This window comes from Pecten maximus, chromosome 12, assembly GCF_902652985.1.
Source record: "Pecten maximus chromosome 12, xPecMax1.1, whole genome shotgun sequence".
Classification (NCBI taxonomy): domain Eukaryota; kingdom Metazoa; phylum Mollusca; class Bivalvia; order Pectinida; family Pectinidae; genus Pecten; species Pecten maximus.
Window position 1 is genome coordinate 29,777,078 of NC_047026.1, and position 17,704 is coordinate 29,794,781.

Below are 17,704 nucleotides of genomic sequence, written 5' to 3' on the forward strand. Positions count from 1 at the left end.
AATTTGACCAGGGTTATCGACAGTGATGTTGACACAGACGTAAACCCCGTGGGGTAGTATGAGATAGCCATTGTCCAGATAACACTCAAAGCCTTATCTATTTTATTATCGAACCTGTCAAAATTAGCTGCTGATAATAGCCGGATGGATAGATGATCTGATGACGCGGACTGTGGACACCAGGGGGTACTCCAATCATAAATCGAGTTTTTAAAATCTATTTTTTTTTCTTTTATAATACAAAACTGTATCGTCATTTGTGTTGCTACATTTCATATATCTAACTGTTCACACATGTGTCATTATGCACCATGTGTTGGTGATCCGAAGTTAAAGATTTGAATTTCCTGTCGTAGTTGTACTGTGTTGAATCTATGTTATGTATATACATTGTGATCCAAATATTCATATCATCTAATAAATACTTTTCACTGTGATAGCATGTCAGGGATATCAGGCCGATCATCACTATGCCATTGAAACGTGGAAGTGGCGTAGTGGTGTAAGCTGCAGGTATTTTCTGGCGAGGCGATTACGGTACCGTAGATCGCGATACCCGGTCAGGTACGAGTAAAAATGCCTACTGACGTTATTTGTGTATTATATACTAATATACGTACGAATTGTACAAGACGTAATTTCATCATAACAGAATACTTAACTGAGTAAGAAATTGACCTAGGATCCAGAAATGTTTGGGAGGTGAATGTGACCGTCTTTAAAATCGGACACCACATTTCAATTATAGACTAGCCACAACCACCTGCCCATTTTGAGAAGAATTGTTCAACTAATTCTTAACTTAGATTACTCTCCAAGTTTGAAACTTCAGAATGGGCATTACCCTAGAGACCAAAGTCATACACGCTCATTTCTATATATAATCTTAGAATTCCAGAGACAGGGGGCCAGTCTATTTCAAATAGCGACGCCAAGGATTGTAGGACTGGCGGATGGCGATTTTAATTCCACCATCAAAAATGCCACCTAAAATGATTCTAAATGAAACTTATTTTTGAGCAACTAAACAAAACTTCATTGTGAAAACGTGAAGATTGAATACCAACTGATGTCCTCATCTGTATGCTATTCCTAACTCCGAGTGAGTTATGTAGTGTACACTGTTGTCAATGTGTTTATTGATCATGAATATCTTACGTGGTGGTTCAATTGCTCTTAATTGCGATTTTTCTGTTAATCGAAACATATAAATAATATAATGTTGAACAGCTTCAGTAGACATAAATGTGTTTTCACAATTGAAGGGACGCAACCCGTACGTATTTTCTCTTTCGATAAAATGCAACTGTATCGCATGCTACAGGTATCGGTGTTCACATTTATTTCCTATCCAACCAAGTCAATCAACCCCACCCCGCAGAAATGAATTGAACTTTTGTTTTTACATATGCTCCATAACCCCAGTTAACGGTTAACCGTGCATCTTGCCCCCCCCCCCCCCCCCCCCCCCCCCCCCCTAAAATCATTTATTACCTTACCCCTCCTCCCCGATAAAATTGCATATACTACATTTCGCTCCCTTGCATTAACTCGTTCCCGGGAATGTCCAGCTAAATTTGCACGTGCTCCCTCGTATCCCTTCACGTTCCAGATATGCATCAAATGAAACCACCATATTAGCTAATTATCCAAAACAAATGAAAAAAACAACAACTAATAAACGTCCCTAAAACCAAGAGGCCAAGCATCGGTCACCTAATTTCAGTAATTGTGGCAAAATACTTTTAAAGTTATATTTCAAATATTTTCCTACTTTTGAATTGCCTCTTCCAACAATGATTCAATGTACAGGTGAACCAAACAAATCCCGTCATTCGTGAATTTTTTTTTTAAAGTTGTTTATACAACATTACATCCCTTTTCGCTAACAAGAGGCCCAGAGGGCCTGTATCGCTCACCTTAATATTTTAATAATTATGGCAAAATAAACTACAATCTAATCATTCTCACTACGTTACATGAACATCTAACGACATCGCCTAAGGGGTCACGATCGGTGACCTTTGAGATATGTGTATTTCACTGTCTGGGCGAATTGTCAATTTGTCGATGTCATCGAAGCAAGTCATTTCGTCACAGTATGCATCTGAAGCAAACCATCTCGGTATATCATGTATTAATATGTAGCTTCAACCTCTGTGACGAAATGACTTGAAACATATTGACAGATTATGCAAGCTATGCACTCTAGTCATGCTAATTCGGACACATAAAATTCACCTCCAAGATTCTGGAAGTAGCCATTTGAATGGCTAATCCAAAAGGTCGTCCCGACGTGACCCCTTATGGGATGTTGTTAGATGTTCATGTAACGTAGTGAGAATGACCATCTAGATTTTAATTAGATTGAACTAGAACTGTCGCCAGGATGGCTGACTAATACCCCCGCAATCTACTAGAGTCAATGGTGAATTGGAACTGTTAATTAGAGGCCAACTAAGATAACCCAGTAATAAAGTGACCAGTTGCCATAGCAACCATAATTTTGAGAAAAAGAAAGTGGCATGTACATCTACACATGGTCCTCTATATTTTTGTGAAGTTTCAATGAAATCGGCCCATCAGTTTAGGAGTTGTCCGGACAAAATGCGTCTACAGAAAGACGGACGGACAGACAACCTGATTCCAGTATACCCCCCTAACTTCGTTGCGGGAGTATAATACATTAATTTACGTTATACCAGGTATTTCAAATATTTCCCTATTCTTGAACTGCCTCTGCCAGCAATGGTTTAAAGACCCAAGGTCTGCTTTCGAGTTTTTGTCCACATTTCTTCCATCTCGTAATTCAGTTAAATGTAACCTTTTAAAGCTAAATCTAATCCGCCAATGTTGCACATTATGTGCCAAATGATATTCAAACAGTGAAGATAATTTATACGAGTCTTACTCGCTAAACGAACACTAGAATGAAGTTCCAACAAGACATTACTAAAAGGTTGGAAAACAAGTTACTTTTGGCATTCCTCGCCACAAAAGGTGATACAAGTTAGTGCTAAGCTGCCTTTAACAGCTTTATATAGTTATTAATTATTTGATCATTGAACTTTCTATGTAGTTTGTAATAAGATTTTTCAAGCTTCTTCATACAGAACTTTGGAAATTAAGTTTGAAACAAGAGACCCCAGAAGGATCTTGGCGCCAACCATTAAATTATCATTATTGGTCTTATGAAAGACTAGCCGTATCTACTTTTCCTCTGCAAATTATTTGATAAATGATAACAAGAGATCCCAGAGGGATCTTGGCGCCCACCATTGAATAATCTTTATAGGTTCCATGTCAGATTGATCTTTTCTCTACTTTTCCCTTCCTCTAAGTCTTACTAATCTGTAAATTCAGAATCAGCCCTCTAGTACTTTTCAAACAAGGGGAACCTATATATAAATTTATGATTTAGCGATAATGGCTGTCTGTCGGCCATGTTGTTTTCCGATTGGTCCCAAAATGCAATACCAGGGACCAAGGGGAACCTACATATGAAATTTGAGAAAGATCCCTTCAGTACCTTCTGTAAAATAGCGTTAACAAACTTTAATTGTCAAAATACAAGATGGCTGCCTGTCAGCCATGTTGTTTTCCGATTGGTCTCAAAATGTTATACCCATAACTAGGCACCAATGGGAACCTACATATGAAATTTGAGAAAGATCCCTTTATTACTTTCTGAGAAATAGCAATAACAAACTTCAATTGTCAAAATCCAAGATGGCTGCCTGTCGACCATGTTGTTTTCCGAATGGTCTCAAAATGCAATATGCATAACTAGGCACCAAGGAGAACCTACAAATGAAATTTGAGAAAGATCCCTTTAGCACTTTCTCAGAAATAGCGATAACAAATTTCAATTGTCAAAATCCAAGATGGCTGCCTGTCGGCCATGTTTTTTTCAGATTGGTCTCAAAATGCAATATGCATAACAAGGCACCGAGGAGAACCTACATATGAAATTTGAGAAAGATCCCTTCTGTACTTTCTGAGAAATAGCGATAACAAACTTCAATTGTCAAAATCCAAGATGGCTGCCTGTCGGCCATGTTGTTTTCCGATCGGTCCCAAAATGCAATATGCATAACTAAGCACAAAGGGGAACCTACATATGAAATTTGAGAAAGATCCCTTCTGTACTTTCTTAGAAATAGCGATAACAAACTTCAATTGTCAAAATCCAAGATGGCTGCCTGTCGGCCATGTTGTTTTTCGATCAATCCTAAAATGCAATATGCATAACTAGGCACCAAGGGAAACCTACATATGAAATTTGAGAAAGATCCCTTCAGCACTTTCTCAGAAATAGCGATAACAAATTTCAATTGTCAAAATCCAAGATGGCTGCCTGTCGGCCATGTTTTTTTCAGATTGGTCTCAAAATGCAATATGCATAACAAGGCACCGAGGAGAACCTACATATGAAATTTGAGAAAGATCCCTTCTGTACTTTCTGAGAAATAGCGATAACAAACTTCAATTGTCAAAATCCAAGATGGCTGCCTGTCGGCCATGTTGTTTTCCGATCGGTCCCAAAATGCAATATGCATAACTAAGCACAAAGGGGAACCTACATATGAAATTTGAGAAAGATCCCTTCTGTACTTTCTTAGAAATAGCGATAACAAACTTCAATTGTCAAAATCCAAGATGGCTGCCTGTCGGCCATGTTGTTTTTCGATCAATCCTAAAATGCAATATGCATAACTAGGCACCAAGGGAAACCTACATATGAAATTTGAGAAAGATCCCTTCTGTACTTTCTCAGAAATAGCGATAACAAACTTCAATTGTCAAAATACAAGATGGCTGCCTGTCGGCCATGTTGTTTTCCGATCGGTCCCAAAATGCAATATGCATAACTAGGCACCAAGGAGAACCTACATATGAAATTTGAGAAAGACCCCTTCAGTACTTTCTCAGAAATAGCGATAACAAGAATTGTTTACGGACGGAGGGACGGACGGACGGACGGATGACTGACGCAGGGCGATTTGAATAGCCCACCATCTGATGATGGTGTAGCCCACCATCTGATGATGGTGGGCTAACGAGGGGAAGCTACATATGAAGTCTTATAAGAATGATGCAAGAACTTCGAGAATATCCATAAAAAAAATTCAACCGACAACATCAAAGATGGCCTCTTTAGCGGCGTTTTGATTACCAGATCCGACAATGTGTACAACTAAGGACCGAAGGAAACCTATATTTTGAGAAATATCCTTTAAGAAGATATAGTAGATATAACAAGGACTGGTGGCCGATGATTTTATTAACCCACTAGTATAGCATTGCGCTTGAATGATCCGTAACAAATTCCATGAACTGTACTGGGCCAGAAACTGAGGTAGGAGTGTACGTGAATCCCAGGAAATCAAAAATATCAATACTTGATCAAGACTATCTCGGGATCATTTCTGGTAAGTTAGAGCCGATTCTCACTGGTGGGATTTTAGAAGAAGTTTGAAATAGGTGTTGTTCAGGAAAACCATGATTGTGCAATCATGCTACAAAATGGCTGCCGTGGCTGCCATATCAAAGTTTTTACGAGACCGAAAAATAACACCACTTTGTTGACTCTCCTTCCATAACATCCTCACCAATTTCCAGTTCAATGGCACCAGTGGAACTGGAGAAGTTTAAAATGTGTTTTTCAAGATGGCTACCATGGCGGCCATCTTGAATTTCTGACCGACCTGAAAAATAACACTTGGTCAGGACCATCTCAAGATCATTTCAGGCAAGTTACAGCTCAATCCCACAATTGGAATTTGAGAAGTTTGAAATGTGAAAAGTTTAGGCACAGCGCAATAACTAGCATAAATGAATTTCAATATGTCCGTCTGTTGGCCATTTTGTTTCTCCGAGCAGTCTCAAAATCCAATTGACATGACAAGAGACCGACAGGAACTTACATAATTACCAAGTTTCAGAAAAAACATGTCCAGCATTTAAAGAAATAGGATGAACTTCAACAGTTAAGATCAAGATGGCCGACAGGCAGTCATTTTGTCTCTCAGATTGAACGGACATTTAATGATTCAATATATGGAATTATTTGAAGGTAAATTCAATTGAACTAATGTTTTTGAATATGCTACATTTTATTCAATCCAAAATTGACATATATAAATATCAGTATACATTTGAAAACAATCCATCTCAGGATTTTTATTTGACTCAGGATTTTACAACTGAGAGTCACCGACTCCTGAGATTTTGATCCTACTTTTATTTACTGTTCAGTAGTTTCATTCACTATTCAGTACAAGTTATAATAACTATAATTTACTTGTTATCAAATTGAATACTATTATTCAATTAATTACAGTTTGAGGAAAGTCCTCAAACTGGAGATCTCCAGTTTGCCAACATTTGACCCTTGACAGGTATGGTAAATGGAAGTCAGTCCCTGATATTAAGCATCTAACCATTTATGCAGTATTACAGGCAACTGTAAATCAATGGTTTCTGAAAAACAATTCTTACAATCTTTATAGCTCAAATGATGTATATGTTGGATAAAGAGTCGATATGCAATGGTCACATGGAAAGAAGATCCTCAGGTCTTTGATAATATATTGTATAATGACAAAGATTAACCCAGCATTAGAGTCGATCTGATAATGTGTTGTATAATAATAACAAAGACTAAAATGATAAGTTTAATTTGTTTAATGAAATATTAAGGAATATTTTGTTTTCCCCCCATCAACATGTTTTCTACAAGTAATGAGCACTATCTAACTATTGCAGTCCTGCGACACCTTAAGGTTCATACATCCATGTACCACTGACCCCTGGTACTGGTCAAGTCCAGCTTAAAATCTACTGGTCTGCACCGATTTACACCTTCCTGGATTTCTTGGCCTTTCCTCTGACAGGGGAAGCCTAAAAAAAAAAAAAAAAAATTAAATCTCACCAGCAAATATTACCCAGAACAGTATCTTCACCTGGTCCATAGTTCAGAAGAGTACAAAATTAGTAACTAGGTTTAATATTACTCTAGTCCCATCCATGTACCAAAACAGTTACATCCAGAAATATTTCAGACTTAAAGGGACATCACGGTAAACCAATTTTTATTTTGTATTTTTTCATATTATTGGGTATATCTTTTAAAAAAAATAACCTGATGAATAACCATTCGAATTTGATGATATATGTACATAAAATACATCCAATTATTAATAATAAAAAGGTTATCACAATTCGTTGATCAATAGTCTGGATATGTAAATTTTGTGACATACACGATAAAACGCATGCGCACAACGAACTAAAACACCTGAAAACAAAAATGGCTTCCAATGTGAATCAACTGCGGTTAAAAACGACAACAGTTTCCGCAATAAGAGAACAATGGCCAAATGGGTCAGACAATCCTAGAATTACACTTGGGAAGCAGTACAATATATTGAAACAGTTCAAACATGAAAACAGCAGTAATACAGAGGCTGCTCGTATTCTGCTTGATTGCTGGATAGTAGGCCGTAACAAACTAGGTATTATTTACACAAACTCGGTAAAATTTACACAAACACATAAATATTTGTGCCGGAATTTATACAGAACGTGTTATCTAACATTTTAACCACTGTATAATATCGTTATCCAACTAACCAAGATGGAATATTTCGACTTATAAACTATCGTGTGTTTGTGTTTACAAATGAAAATGCCTCGATTTCAAAACAGTCACATGCTATGATTTAAGAATAATTTCCGGGCTAAATTTAGAGGGGGATTCCCAACTTAATTGAGTGGTCAGTCTGGACATAGGGATCGACTCTGAATATTGGGATAGCACAGAAACATAACTGGAAAGGAACAAAACATGTACATTCAATGAAAATAACGTTTTACCGTGATGTCCCTTTAAATAACCATTTACTGTTGTATAATACAATTTTTTTTAATATTATTTTTTTAAAGAACATATTTAATTCATTTTGTTTTTCCAATAAATCAAACCCACTATCAATTACCCAACATTAACTAGGGTACCAGACGAAGAAATATCTTAATACATTTTTTTTTACATCAATCACAAGCATTAACACCATACCGGTGCATGCTCCATCTAATACTCTATAACTTGGGTATGACTCAATATTTTGCTCTCACATACTCCACATAGTAAGTAGATGGTAATGTTTAGAAACTTTTGTGCGATATCAACCTGTTGATCTCGGAAAATGTTTTATGACGAAGTGTATATTACCGTTATCATGTAATTCTTAAGTGATTATTGGTGGGTGCGACATTAATATGTTGTCATTAGCGACACCTGCCAGTGTTCCGGTATAACCTACCTTCAATCACACACTGCATTTTAACACTGGATTATCAACATAGGTCATAAACAACACATTGAATATTTTCGTACATAATTTTGGAAACTTTTAATGTCTATTTTATGCGAAATGTTTGAGGTTTTGGTATAAAAAATGCATCAATGGTATTAAGGCCAACATAAAATCTCCACCGTGGAATATTTTCCCACTTGTTATTCTAGATTTTAATATCAATTTGTACCAGGGGAAATTGTCACTGAAATTGACAATACATACAGCTTCTTAAAAGTACATTAAAAATATTTTACACTCAATATAAGCATTACTCAGATCCACACGTGTTGTGTTTGTTCATGCTTTATTCATGTGAATTTCCAACTGATTACAGATGTGTACATTATTTTTTTCATAATTATTTTAGAACAATGCAAATATATATCTATCCATGATGCATTTAAACTCCGTCTAAAATTGCCTCCATAAAGCCAGAAAATTATCTATCAATCTTTTTTGTTGTTGTTATATTTGATTCAAATACTACTACAACAATACAAAAGATCTTTTCAAAGTTAAATTAAAGGAATAATCGAGTGGAGCTTAACACTTCCAGAACACATGGGTTTTATTGTCATTTTCCAACAGTCAATTTAAATCTCAATCATTGTTTTGCTACAATATTTGTTTTAATCATTTGAGCTAGAATAATCACTTTTGTGACCCAAAATATCCACCATTTTGATAGTTTCCCCGACATTCTGACTACCTAAAACAACCCTACACTTGTAAGTATATTTACACAACAAAATGGCCCCAACTTGCAAGCATTGGAAGTTGTCGAAGATATATAAAATGCCCCCAACTCTCCATGAAAACAGAGGAAGTACAGTGGAACTTCGTTAACTCGAACTCGGATAACTCGAATACCCCGCTTAACTCGAAGTACCTCGCCGGTCCCGGCCGAATTCTCTCTTTATCTTAGTAAAAAAAACTCGGATAATTCGAATTCGGATAACTCGAAAAACTCGGATAATACGAAGTAAAAATTTGGTCCCAACAATAAAAATCCTACTTGAAATGTTCGAATAACTCGAAGTATATTTTTCGTCGATCGGTGGCAAACGCCGACATTTTTTAAGAGCTAAATTCCGTTTGTAATACTGAACATATCGGCACTACTAACCTACATGCTATTATAAGTGTTTCATAAATTCATAAAAGAAATTGTCGGTTGAATCTTATAACAACAAGTCTTGGTGATAAAAAGTACTGCTTTACTTACATCAGGTAATTTCCCAAGGCGGTCGCCGATATCAGTACACACGATAGTCAACAACTCATCTACCCGTTCGCTCAAGCGGAACTAATCTCTGACACACCGGTAGATCTACCCGGCTGATGTTTTTACAGGTGTAGAAATGACACAGTCACCGGCGCCTATTAAATCTTTAAACTGCTGAAACAATAGCGTAATTACTGCTGAGGTGTTCAGAGTACAACTGTAACGGTCAGTGCTGTCTATTAAATCGGATAAAACGCCAACTCAGTTACAGTAACATTTTATACGCACATGCGCAGCCCAACTTCCGGTGCTAATACACATGGAAATGGCGTGGTTATCAATACAAAGTAAGTAGGCCGATCAAACAGTATTTTATATATGTCCAATAAAAGGTAATGGTTCTGTTACGTTTTGTATGCAATCTGTGTTAAACTTAAACGGTTATTTGTTTTGACATTAATAACTTGTTATTTTGTCGAATTCCGTTTTATCGTTTACATTTGGCAAACATGACTTGCACATCAGATCGTTATTGAAGTGACTAAGTGAAAGACACTTTATCGTGACTTTATATCTGCAAAACTACACCAAATTACAAGTGACATAACGAAACATTACATATATATTTACATGTATTGACCAGTCTTCACACTAAACTGATGAGCGACAGAGCGAAGTTATAATGATTATATAATGTTGACAAATATTGACCAAACTTTTCACCAAAAACGATAACTCGCTTAATTCGAACACTCGGATAACTCGAAGTTTTTCCGTGGTCCCGTCGACTTCGAGTTAACGAAGTTCCACTGTAAATGTAATTGACAAGAGTATATATTTTCAATTGTATACAGTAGAGATGGAAGATTTAAACTTGATTATACCAGATTTATTTCAAGATAAAGGTAAACCAACATCAGTGAAACTTTAACTTTAAATTTCTTTTCAATTTACCCGATTATGAATGACCTTTTCAAATGACATCGGTACAGTATTTTAAAAATGGGTCATGATTTGAGATAAAACAAAATGTATCTACACCATCATGATTTGTGTTTTACTATATACAGTATACCAGGTAAATATAAATGATGTACAGAAGATGTCACATTCTGTTACACAAGGGCAAATGAGATGAAATAAACATCTGGCCATACGTATGTACCAACATGTTAGATGTCCTCCAAATACACTCAATCTTCTATTCATATTGAAGGCTACATACTGTACAACATTCCAAATTTTTCCCTCTTTAAGATGCAAAACAAAATTTAATTGCGTATTTTTGTGCAGCGGATCTTGTGCAGTTAAGTCAGAAGCTTCAAATCTGTAACTGCACGGAGACTGGGCATCCAATCTTACACAGCCAATATGATGATGGGAAAGGTAGAAATACAGGGATTCTTTTTTTTTTTATCGTTTCTGAATGGTGCCATTTCGACTCTACAGGGTAGAAAATTTGTGAATAGGGAGGGAATCTTATTCAAGATAAAACAGGAAATTTTGGAAATTTTTGTATAAAATGAAATAAAATCCTGAAAAGCCCGGAAATAATTCTAGATTGAAGTACTCGTCTAAGACATACTGTTCAGCTTGTTATTTTCAAGGGTGAAAAATTCTGCAATTTTCATTAAAAACGAAAGAATGAATTCTTAATGAATCAAAATTTTCCCATCTGGCTTGAGAGAATGTAGAATATTCCCTTGTTTTACAGATATTCCACTAAGCTATATTTAGCATTCAAACAAAGTATGGTTAAACAAGATTAAATAACTGTATGCTTATGAATGAAAATATTCTGTAAGACGAGTTAATTTCATAAAAATCTGTTCCGATTAATCATAATTGTCGAAATAACCTTGGATAATTAGAGGCAGCCGAGTCTGCTTATGACAGTAGAGTATGACGAAAGTCTAAATTGCAGAATTTCGTGGATAATATTTAGCATTGTTTTATTATTTCTCGAGTCAAACGTTTGCGACATTGTCAATGACCCGCGAAATAGCGAAAATATCATCCGCTCAAAAAAAACAGCTATATGATAGTCCTGACTGTAAACTAGACATCAAAACTGGTATCGGAACTGAAAAGACTTCATTGAGAACACATGCTTGTCAAAGTGAAATATGATACAAATTCAAAGGTGTTAAATTAACAGGAGATTAACTTCCCTAAGAAACCCAGCTGTTCATCATAAATTACATCCTTTACGTGTATTGTATATAAAATGTCAACAACTTTGAAAAGCACAATCTACTAAAGTCAATAACTTAGACATAAGTAGTCGATAAACTACGATAACTTCACAACCATTCATAGCCCTACTGGTCAGGGCCCGATCATAAAACAGTCGCACAAGGGGAAATCGTGCTCACAAGGGCCGTAGCAAACCATATTTATCATGCTAAGGGAGGCAATTCACCATAGACATCTGATATTCAAGCAAAAGTATAGATATGCTACAATTCAACAACAGGTGTTGTTTATTTTTGACCCTAAGAATAGATGTTATCAGATAAGGTATCTTTATATATAACATCTGGAAAGGCAAAGTCCGAAGTATTGTGAAGAAATGATTTACTCATCTTAATTAGGGGCCAGATCAGCTGGAGAAAATGATCTAAATCACAAGTTTTATAATATTTCAATTGGAAGTTAACAGCACCCCGAAATCCCCGATCCATCTCAGATTTTGTAAAATTGTAGCACTCAAATTATGGACAGAACAAATTTTATATTAATTTGACTGTTTTTAGTGACATTATGTAGTAGTAGATCATTGTTCATATCCCCCCTATTTTCAGAAATGATTTCTCTGATCCCTGCCATGTCCTTGACCTTTGGAGCATAAAAAAATACATTAAAAATACTCCCTATCAGTAATCGGGATATTCAGTCATAACCATACCTTGGTCATCTTTCCTTTGCGGGAGTTAGCCTTTGTTGTCTCCTGAAAAAAAGTTTATGAAATTCAATTAGCTTAAATTGAATAAGCTTAAAATAGGGTAGAGAACAAGGAAAAAACACATTCCTACAAAGTGACAGGAATTGAACGAAGGTCTTTGGTGCGATTAATTATGTATTTAAAAACAAATGAATCTGGGCCTTTAACATGACAATTATTATGTATTTAATAATAGAACCTGGGTCTTTGGCAGGATCCATTATTATGTATGTAACAACTCCTGAAGTATATTACTTTGTGTTGTTTTGAGAATGAAATTGGTAGAGTGCGTCACAAGCTTATCGTAATTTGTGCTCATGTTTATATTTACTATGTAATAAATGCTGAATTTTGAAAGACATATTTGGAGACCAATTGGAAAAGTAGTCCACCTGCAATCTGAAATAACATTTTTTATGATTTGCAAATAATACTTGTACAACACAAACATCAAGCACAATCTTTAATGTGAATTTCGCATTCGTGTACAAAATACCACGTCAGCTTAAAGTCCAGTCACTTCTGATGTACCCCGAAAGGTAAGATGACTTGCAAAATGGCTAATGGAGGCCCAACATGATTTACTAAGATTGTATTGGACATTTATGTCCATGACAAGACTGATCACAAATCTAACTGCACTTCAAATCTGCAGGTGTCCAGATGGCTGATAAATGGGGAGGTCGTCCTGCAATCCCATACACAGTTTCCGGGAATCCCAACTATTCACTTCATAACCTAAGTCAATCTTTCAGGGTTTTTTTTATATAAAGAAATTGATTTTACACTGCAAATTGCTGGCAAGCTTCGAGATATATAATACATCCAAATTATTAGGGTCAATGTTCATTATATACCATAGGAAAACATTAAATCTAACTTCCAAAACACATCACTGACACGAGAATCAAACAGAAAAAAAGCTATTTTATATCCTATACACATTTGACAAAAAGAAACCTATATCTTGGTAACAAATGAAGTCACTCTGACTTCTAATAGAAAGTTACGCCAAAGTTAAACAGGTATAAAGCCGCTGCAGTGGTGCAGGTATAGAGTAAGCCTACCAAGGCTCATGGAGACAAACACATAGTGTTAAAGGGGAAAATAAATTGTCTGTTGTCAAGATTAGTTTGGTAGGTGTACCAACACCTTAGAGCTACAACTATTTAATTCATAATTTCAAGGTAGCTACAGTGACCTAGATATCTCGGTCATCAATGAAGCTTGGGTCCCCACCATTTTCCCACTACACACCTCTATTACATTCATATTTAGATCTCAGATAAATTTGTGTGAACAAGTCGGGGTTTCTTTGAAGAAATGTTGCTGACATTAACATGTTGATGTGTACTCATGTTAAAGCTTCAAAGGTTTATTATTAGGAAAATATACACAAATATTTAATCATTTCATGGCAAACATAATCCCAAATCTTGTGTTGTCTATCGGCTAAAACTACAGGAAAAGCAAACATTCATTTTAGATAAAGTTCACACTAATTTTTTTTAAATTAAAATTATATTATCAACTATCTTTTATGAATTGGAAAGAGTCGGGTCAGGGAAATGAATAGACTGACATAACACAATAAATGTTACAATATATCGATTTTATTAAATGCCATGATTGCTCGAGTCGCTCTTCCAAGGGGATAATTAGGATATGGGGTTCATTGCTGACTTCAGCTCCACTATATTTATATAGTGATTTTACTATATGGCATATATTTAAACAAAAATGTCAATACATGTAAAAATGGATGTTGCTTTTAATTTTATAGGGTCAATTTAAGGGTACTTTAAACTGCCACAGAAAGTGGGTGTGAAACTAATTGGAATAAACATAAGTTTATTATGAGATAAAGAGTTGTTTTGTGGGGAATTAATGCAAATCCTGTACATGTATATTCAGTATTAATGGCACTAAACATTTGTTATGTTGCACCACTACACCAGGCCCAATGCACAGTCTCTAGTATAGCACAATGACATAACTATCTTTATTACCAGACATTACAAATATTTTCATATGTATTTATTAATACACTAAATATAGCTTTAATATTAAGTTAAAGAGAGTACAGCACATTTATACTTTGATTCTATCCTATCATTGCAGTAGACTGATTAAGATATATTTTCTATTTTTCTGTTGTTAAACTCGAGCTACACTTGGAGGTACAAGCGATACCCACAGAGAGGATGTGATGTTGTCTGACAATGAGGGATTAAGGAAGACTGAAGCTCTGTACACCTGTATACCTCACCTGTAGTGTTCAAGGGGAGGTCATCCAGTGTAACATCTGCCTTTCAGTGTAGATTTAGTATGAAATATTAGCAAGAAATCATTTGTCTTGTGACCTAGAATCACTTAAGTAAAACAGAAATTCATGGTAAGAAAGATGTATTTGTAAATATATCTTAATTTATATCACTATTCAGTATAGTGGAATGCAGTGTTTACTTATCATATAATTGTCATTTGAAAATTTTAATATCTAAAACAGCAAAAAAAAAAGCAGGATATAATGTATACACCACCTGCACATGTTTCCTTGTAATGCAAGAGCAAACACGACTACTGATTTATACTTTTTTAAAGATAAGGTAATTCTTAAACAATTAAGTGAACCAAAACACAAATTTAATGTGTTTTTATTTATCAATCGATACAGGTCACCTATCAGTGCTCTAAACGGTCATTCATCAAACAAAATATTGCATATGACATGTAAAGATTTGTTAGCATACATTTAAACTATTGGCTGGCTCGTTTGATGAGTTTATCGTCCTGTGATCAGTCAGGGATATTATGAGTTGGGGTCTCCTTGTAGTAGTTGAAGTTGGAGTCAATATTGATCTAATAACCCCTACATTTCGGCCCTATAATTATGACCTGGACTCCAGAGGCAAGTTTTTTTTTAATCTTTTCATATATATTAACGACCAAATACGAGTTCATGTCCATGTTATACAAAATGTTCAACTCATGAGATAATTTACCCTTGAACTTTTTTGTTACCTCGACCTCTGATTAGTCACCTAATTAGTCAACTAGTCATGTTTCATTCCTAATAAGTCAGTTTCAGACTGTCTGTCAGAACAAAATGTCAATCATTTACCGAGAAATACCTTGACCTTGCAATTGCTGGACCTCAACCTTGTCAATCAGTAAATTGGCTTATCATGCTAAAACTGAATCCATTTCACAGTAAATTTCTTCTTTGATTACAGCCATTTTAGCTACTTAATATAAGGTATACAAAATTTGCACATTTTTGTAAATGAAGATCAATCTATTAGCTATTCAAAAAGAGCGATATATTGCTTTCAAAGACGTAGCTAGGGTAGGTGTAATATCCACAGACACTACTTATCCTCAGGACAATATGTAATCATACATGATGTATAACTTACTCAATAATACTTCACTAACACTGTGCCCAGAAACCAGATCAGTCAGACTTGTAAGATCTTTTATATTGTCAACTTGTATTTGACAATATACTTTCAATATATATGAAATCCAATTTTCAATTTTTTGATCTTCTGATTAAAATCTTCACACAAATCTACTAGAGTAGTTTTTTTTAGATTAGTATGAGAAGTGGACAAGAAAAATGAAGACATGAAAAAATATTATGAAATATAAAATGATAATGTTATTTCAGCCTTCTAAATTATGAACCTTCACTAAACAGTGTGCATCTCAAGCAGTCTTGTAAGGCATCAACAGACATGTAAACATACCTCTTAACACCAGAGGTTCCCGATATTACCACATAGACAAGAGGCCCGGGGGCCTTAAAGGATATCCTGAGTTCTTAAATACATACTAATAGTGTTTTTTGTTAAATTAAGAATTTAACACAATTAATTGACAAGCGTAACCTTGAAGATAGGTCAAAGTCATTCAATTCAACAAAACTTTTCAGTTTGATCAAAGCATGCAACTGTTTTAATATCTTACCCAGGGCCTCCTGGTTATTGCAAATTGTTCAAAGATTTTAACACTTTTGACCTTTGTGATCTTTAACGTCCATCAAGGTTATCATTTGAACATCTTTGATAGTCCTTCATCCTAACATGAAACTGGCTCAATATCATGGCTATGGGCCTCTAAGTTATTAAGAAGTTGTTATAAAGATTCCCAACTCATTTGACCATGTGACCTTGAATGTAGGTCAAGGTCATTCTTTAGAGCAGCTTTGTAGCTTTTCATTCCAGCATGCTACTGGCCACACTATATATCACTCAGATGTACTAACGATGCAAGATGACGCCAGACAAAAGGCGATCAAAATAGGTCACTGGAGACTGTTTTGGGTGACCTAAAAATGTATTTGAAACATCTGCATATGCTCCTTTGATGGCAATTAAACCTAAAACCACCAAAAACGAAAATTGTGCTAAAAATATATAAACCTACCTAAAATGGCCACTAAACAGCTGCAGAACAATGTGGCATATAATCGGCAGGTAGTTTTAGCATTAATGGAAGTTAATGAAACCACAAAACATGCCTTTAAAGATGGTTTTTATACAGGTAGTCTTCAGGGCAGGTTACACTGTATGTTCAATGTTTGCTCTACATCCTCCTATTACAAGGCACAGAGAGAATGGAATATGTGTGGCGAGATTATATAATACCATTTAAAACTGAACACTAGGAGATTGGAAAACAAGTCATGACATATGTCACAGTGACCTACATTGATTACTTGGTCAGTAGGTCTAACAATCACTGAACTAATACTGTAGGGTTATAATTTCTTCAATCTTGTATTTATACAGTGACCTATCAAGGTTCTGAGCATCAACCTGTAAGTACCTCAATATCTCTCCTAGCCAAACTAAGGACTGTTGTGCGTGATCTATCAACAAGTCAGAGATACACTTGAGGGTGCCCTCCCAGGGACATCGATTATACTAGAGCTCTTTGAAGATTAACGCCAATACATCAACCAGATATACCACTAACAAATATATGACAGAAAAGGCAATCCACACGAGAACTTGCTGCTACTCCTGTTAAGAGTCTTGTACATGGGGGTGCAAGCATAAAACCTGGGCAGAGTTCTTTGTGGGTGGGGTCTAAAATATACATGCATAAGGGCTGAGCAATATACTATGCAGGCAGAGGTTTCTAGAGGCAGGATTATATCCTGAA

The 17,704-nt window shown here is 35.5% G+C and overlaps 1 protein-coding gene across 5 annotated transcripts in view; it reads right to left on the reverse strand.

The window, feature by feature from the left end:
- Positions 1-6,671: 6,671 nt before the first annotated feature.
- The window catches only part of LOC117339375 (nucleoplasmin-like protein ANO39), a 46,572-nt gene continuing 35,539 nt past the window's right edge, over positions 6,672-17,704 (reverse strand). For 3 of the 5 annotated variants that reach the window (XM_033900932.1, XM_033900930.1, XM_033900928.1), the window contains 2 exons: positions 12,497-12,538; positions 6,672-6,903 (listed from right to left, as the gene is read on the reverse strand). In XM_033900932.1, the coding sequence (XP_033756823.1) occupies positions 6,859-6,903; positions 12,497-12,538 (87 nt within the window). In that variant the 3' untranslated portion in view covers positions 6,672-6,858. The remainder of the gene's footprint in view (positions 6,904-12,496; positions 12,539-17,704) is intronic. The other 2 variants (XM_033900933.1, XM_033900929.1) reach the window with 1 other exon arrangement.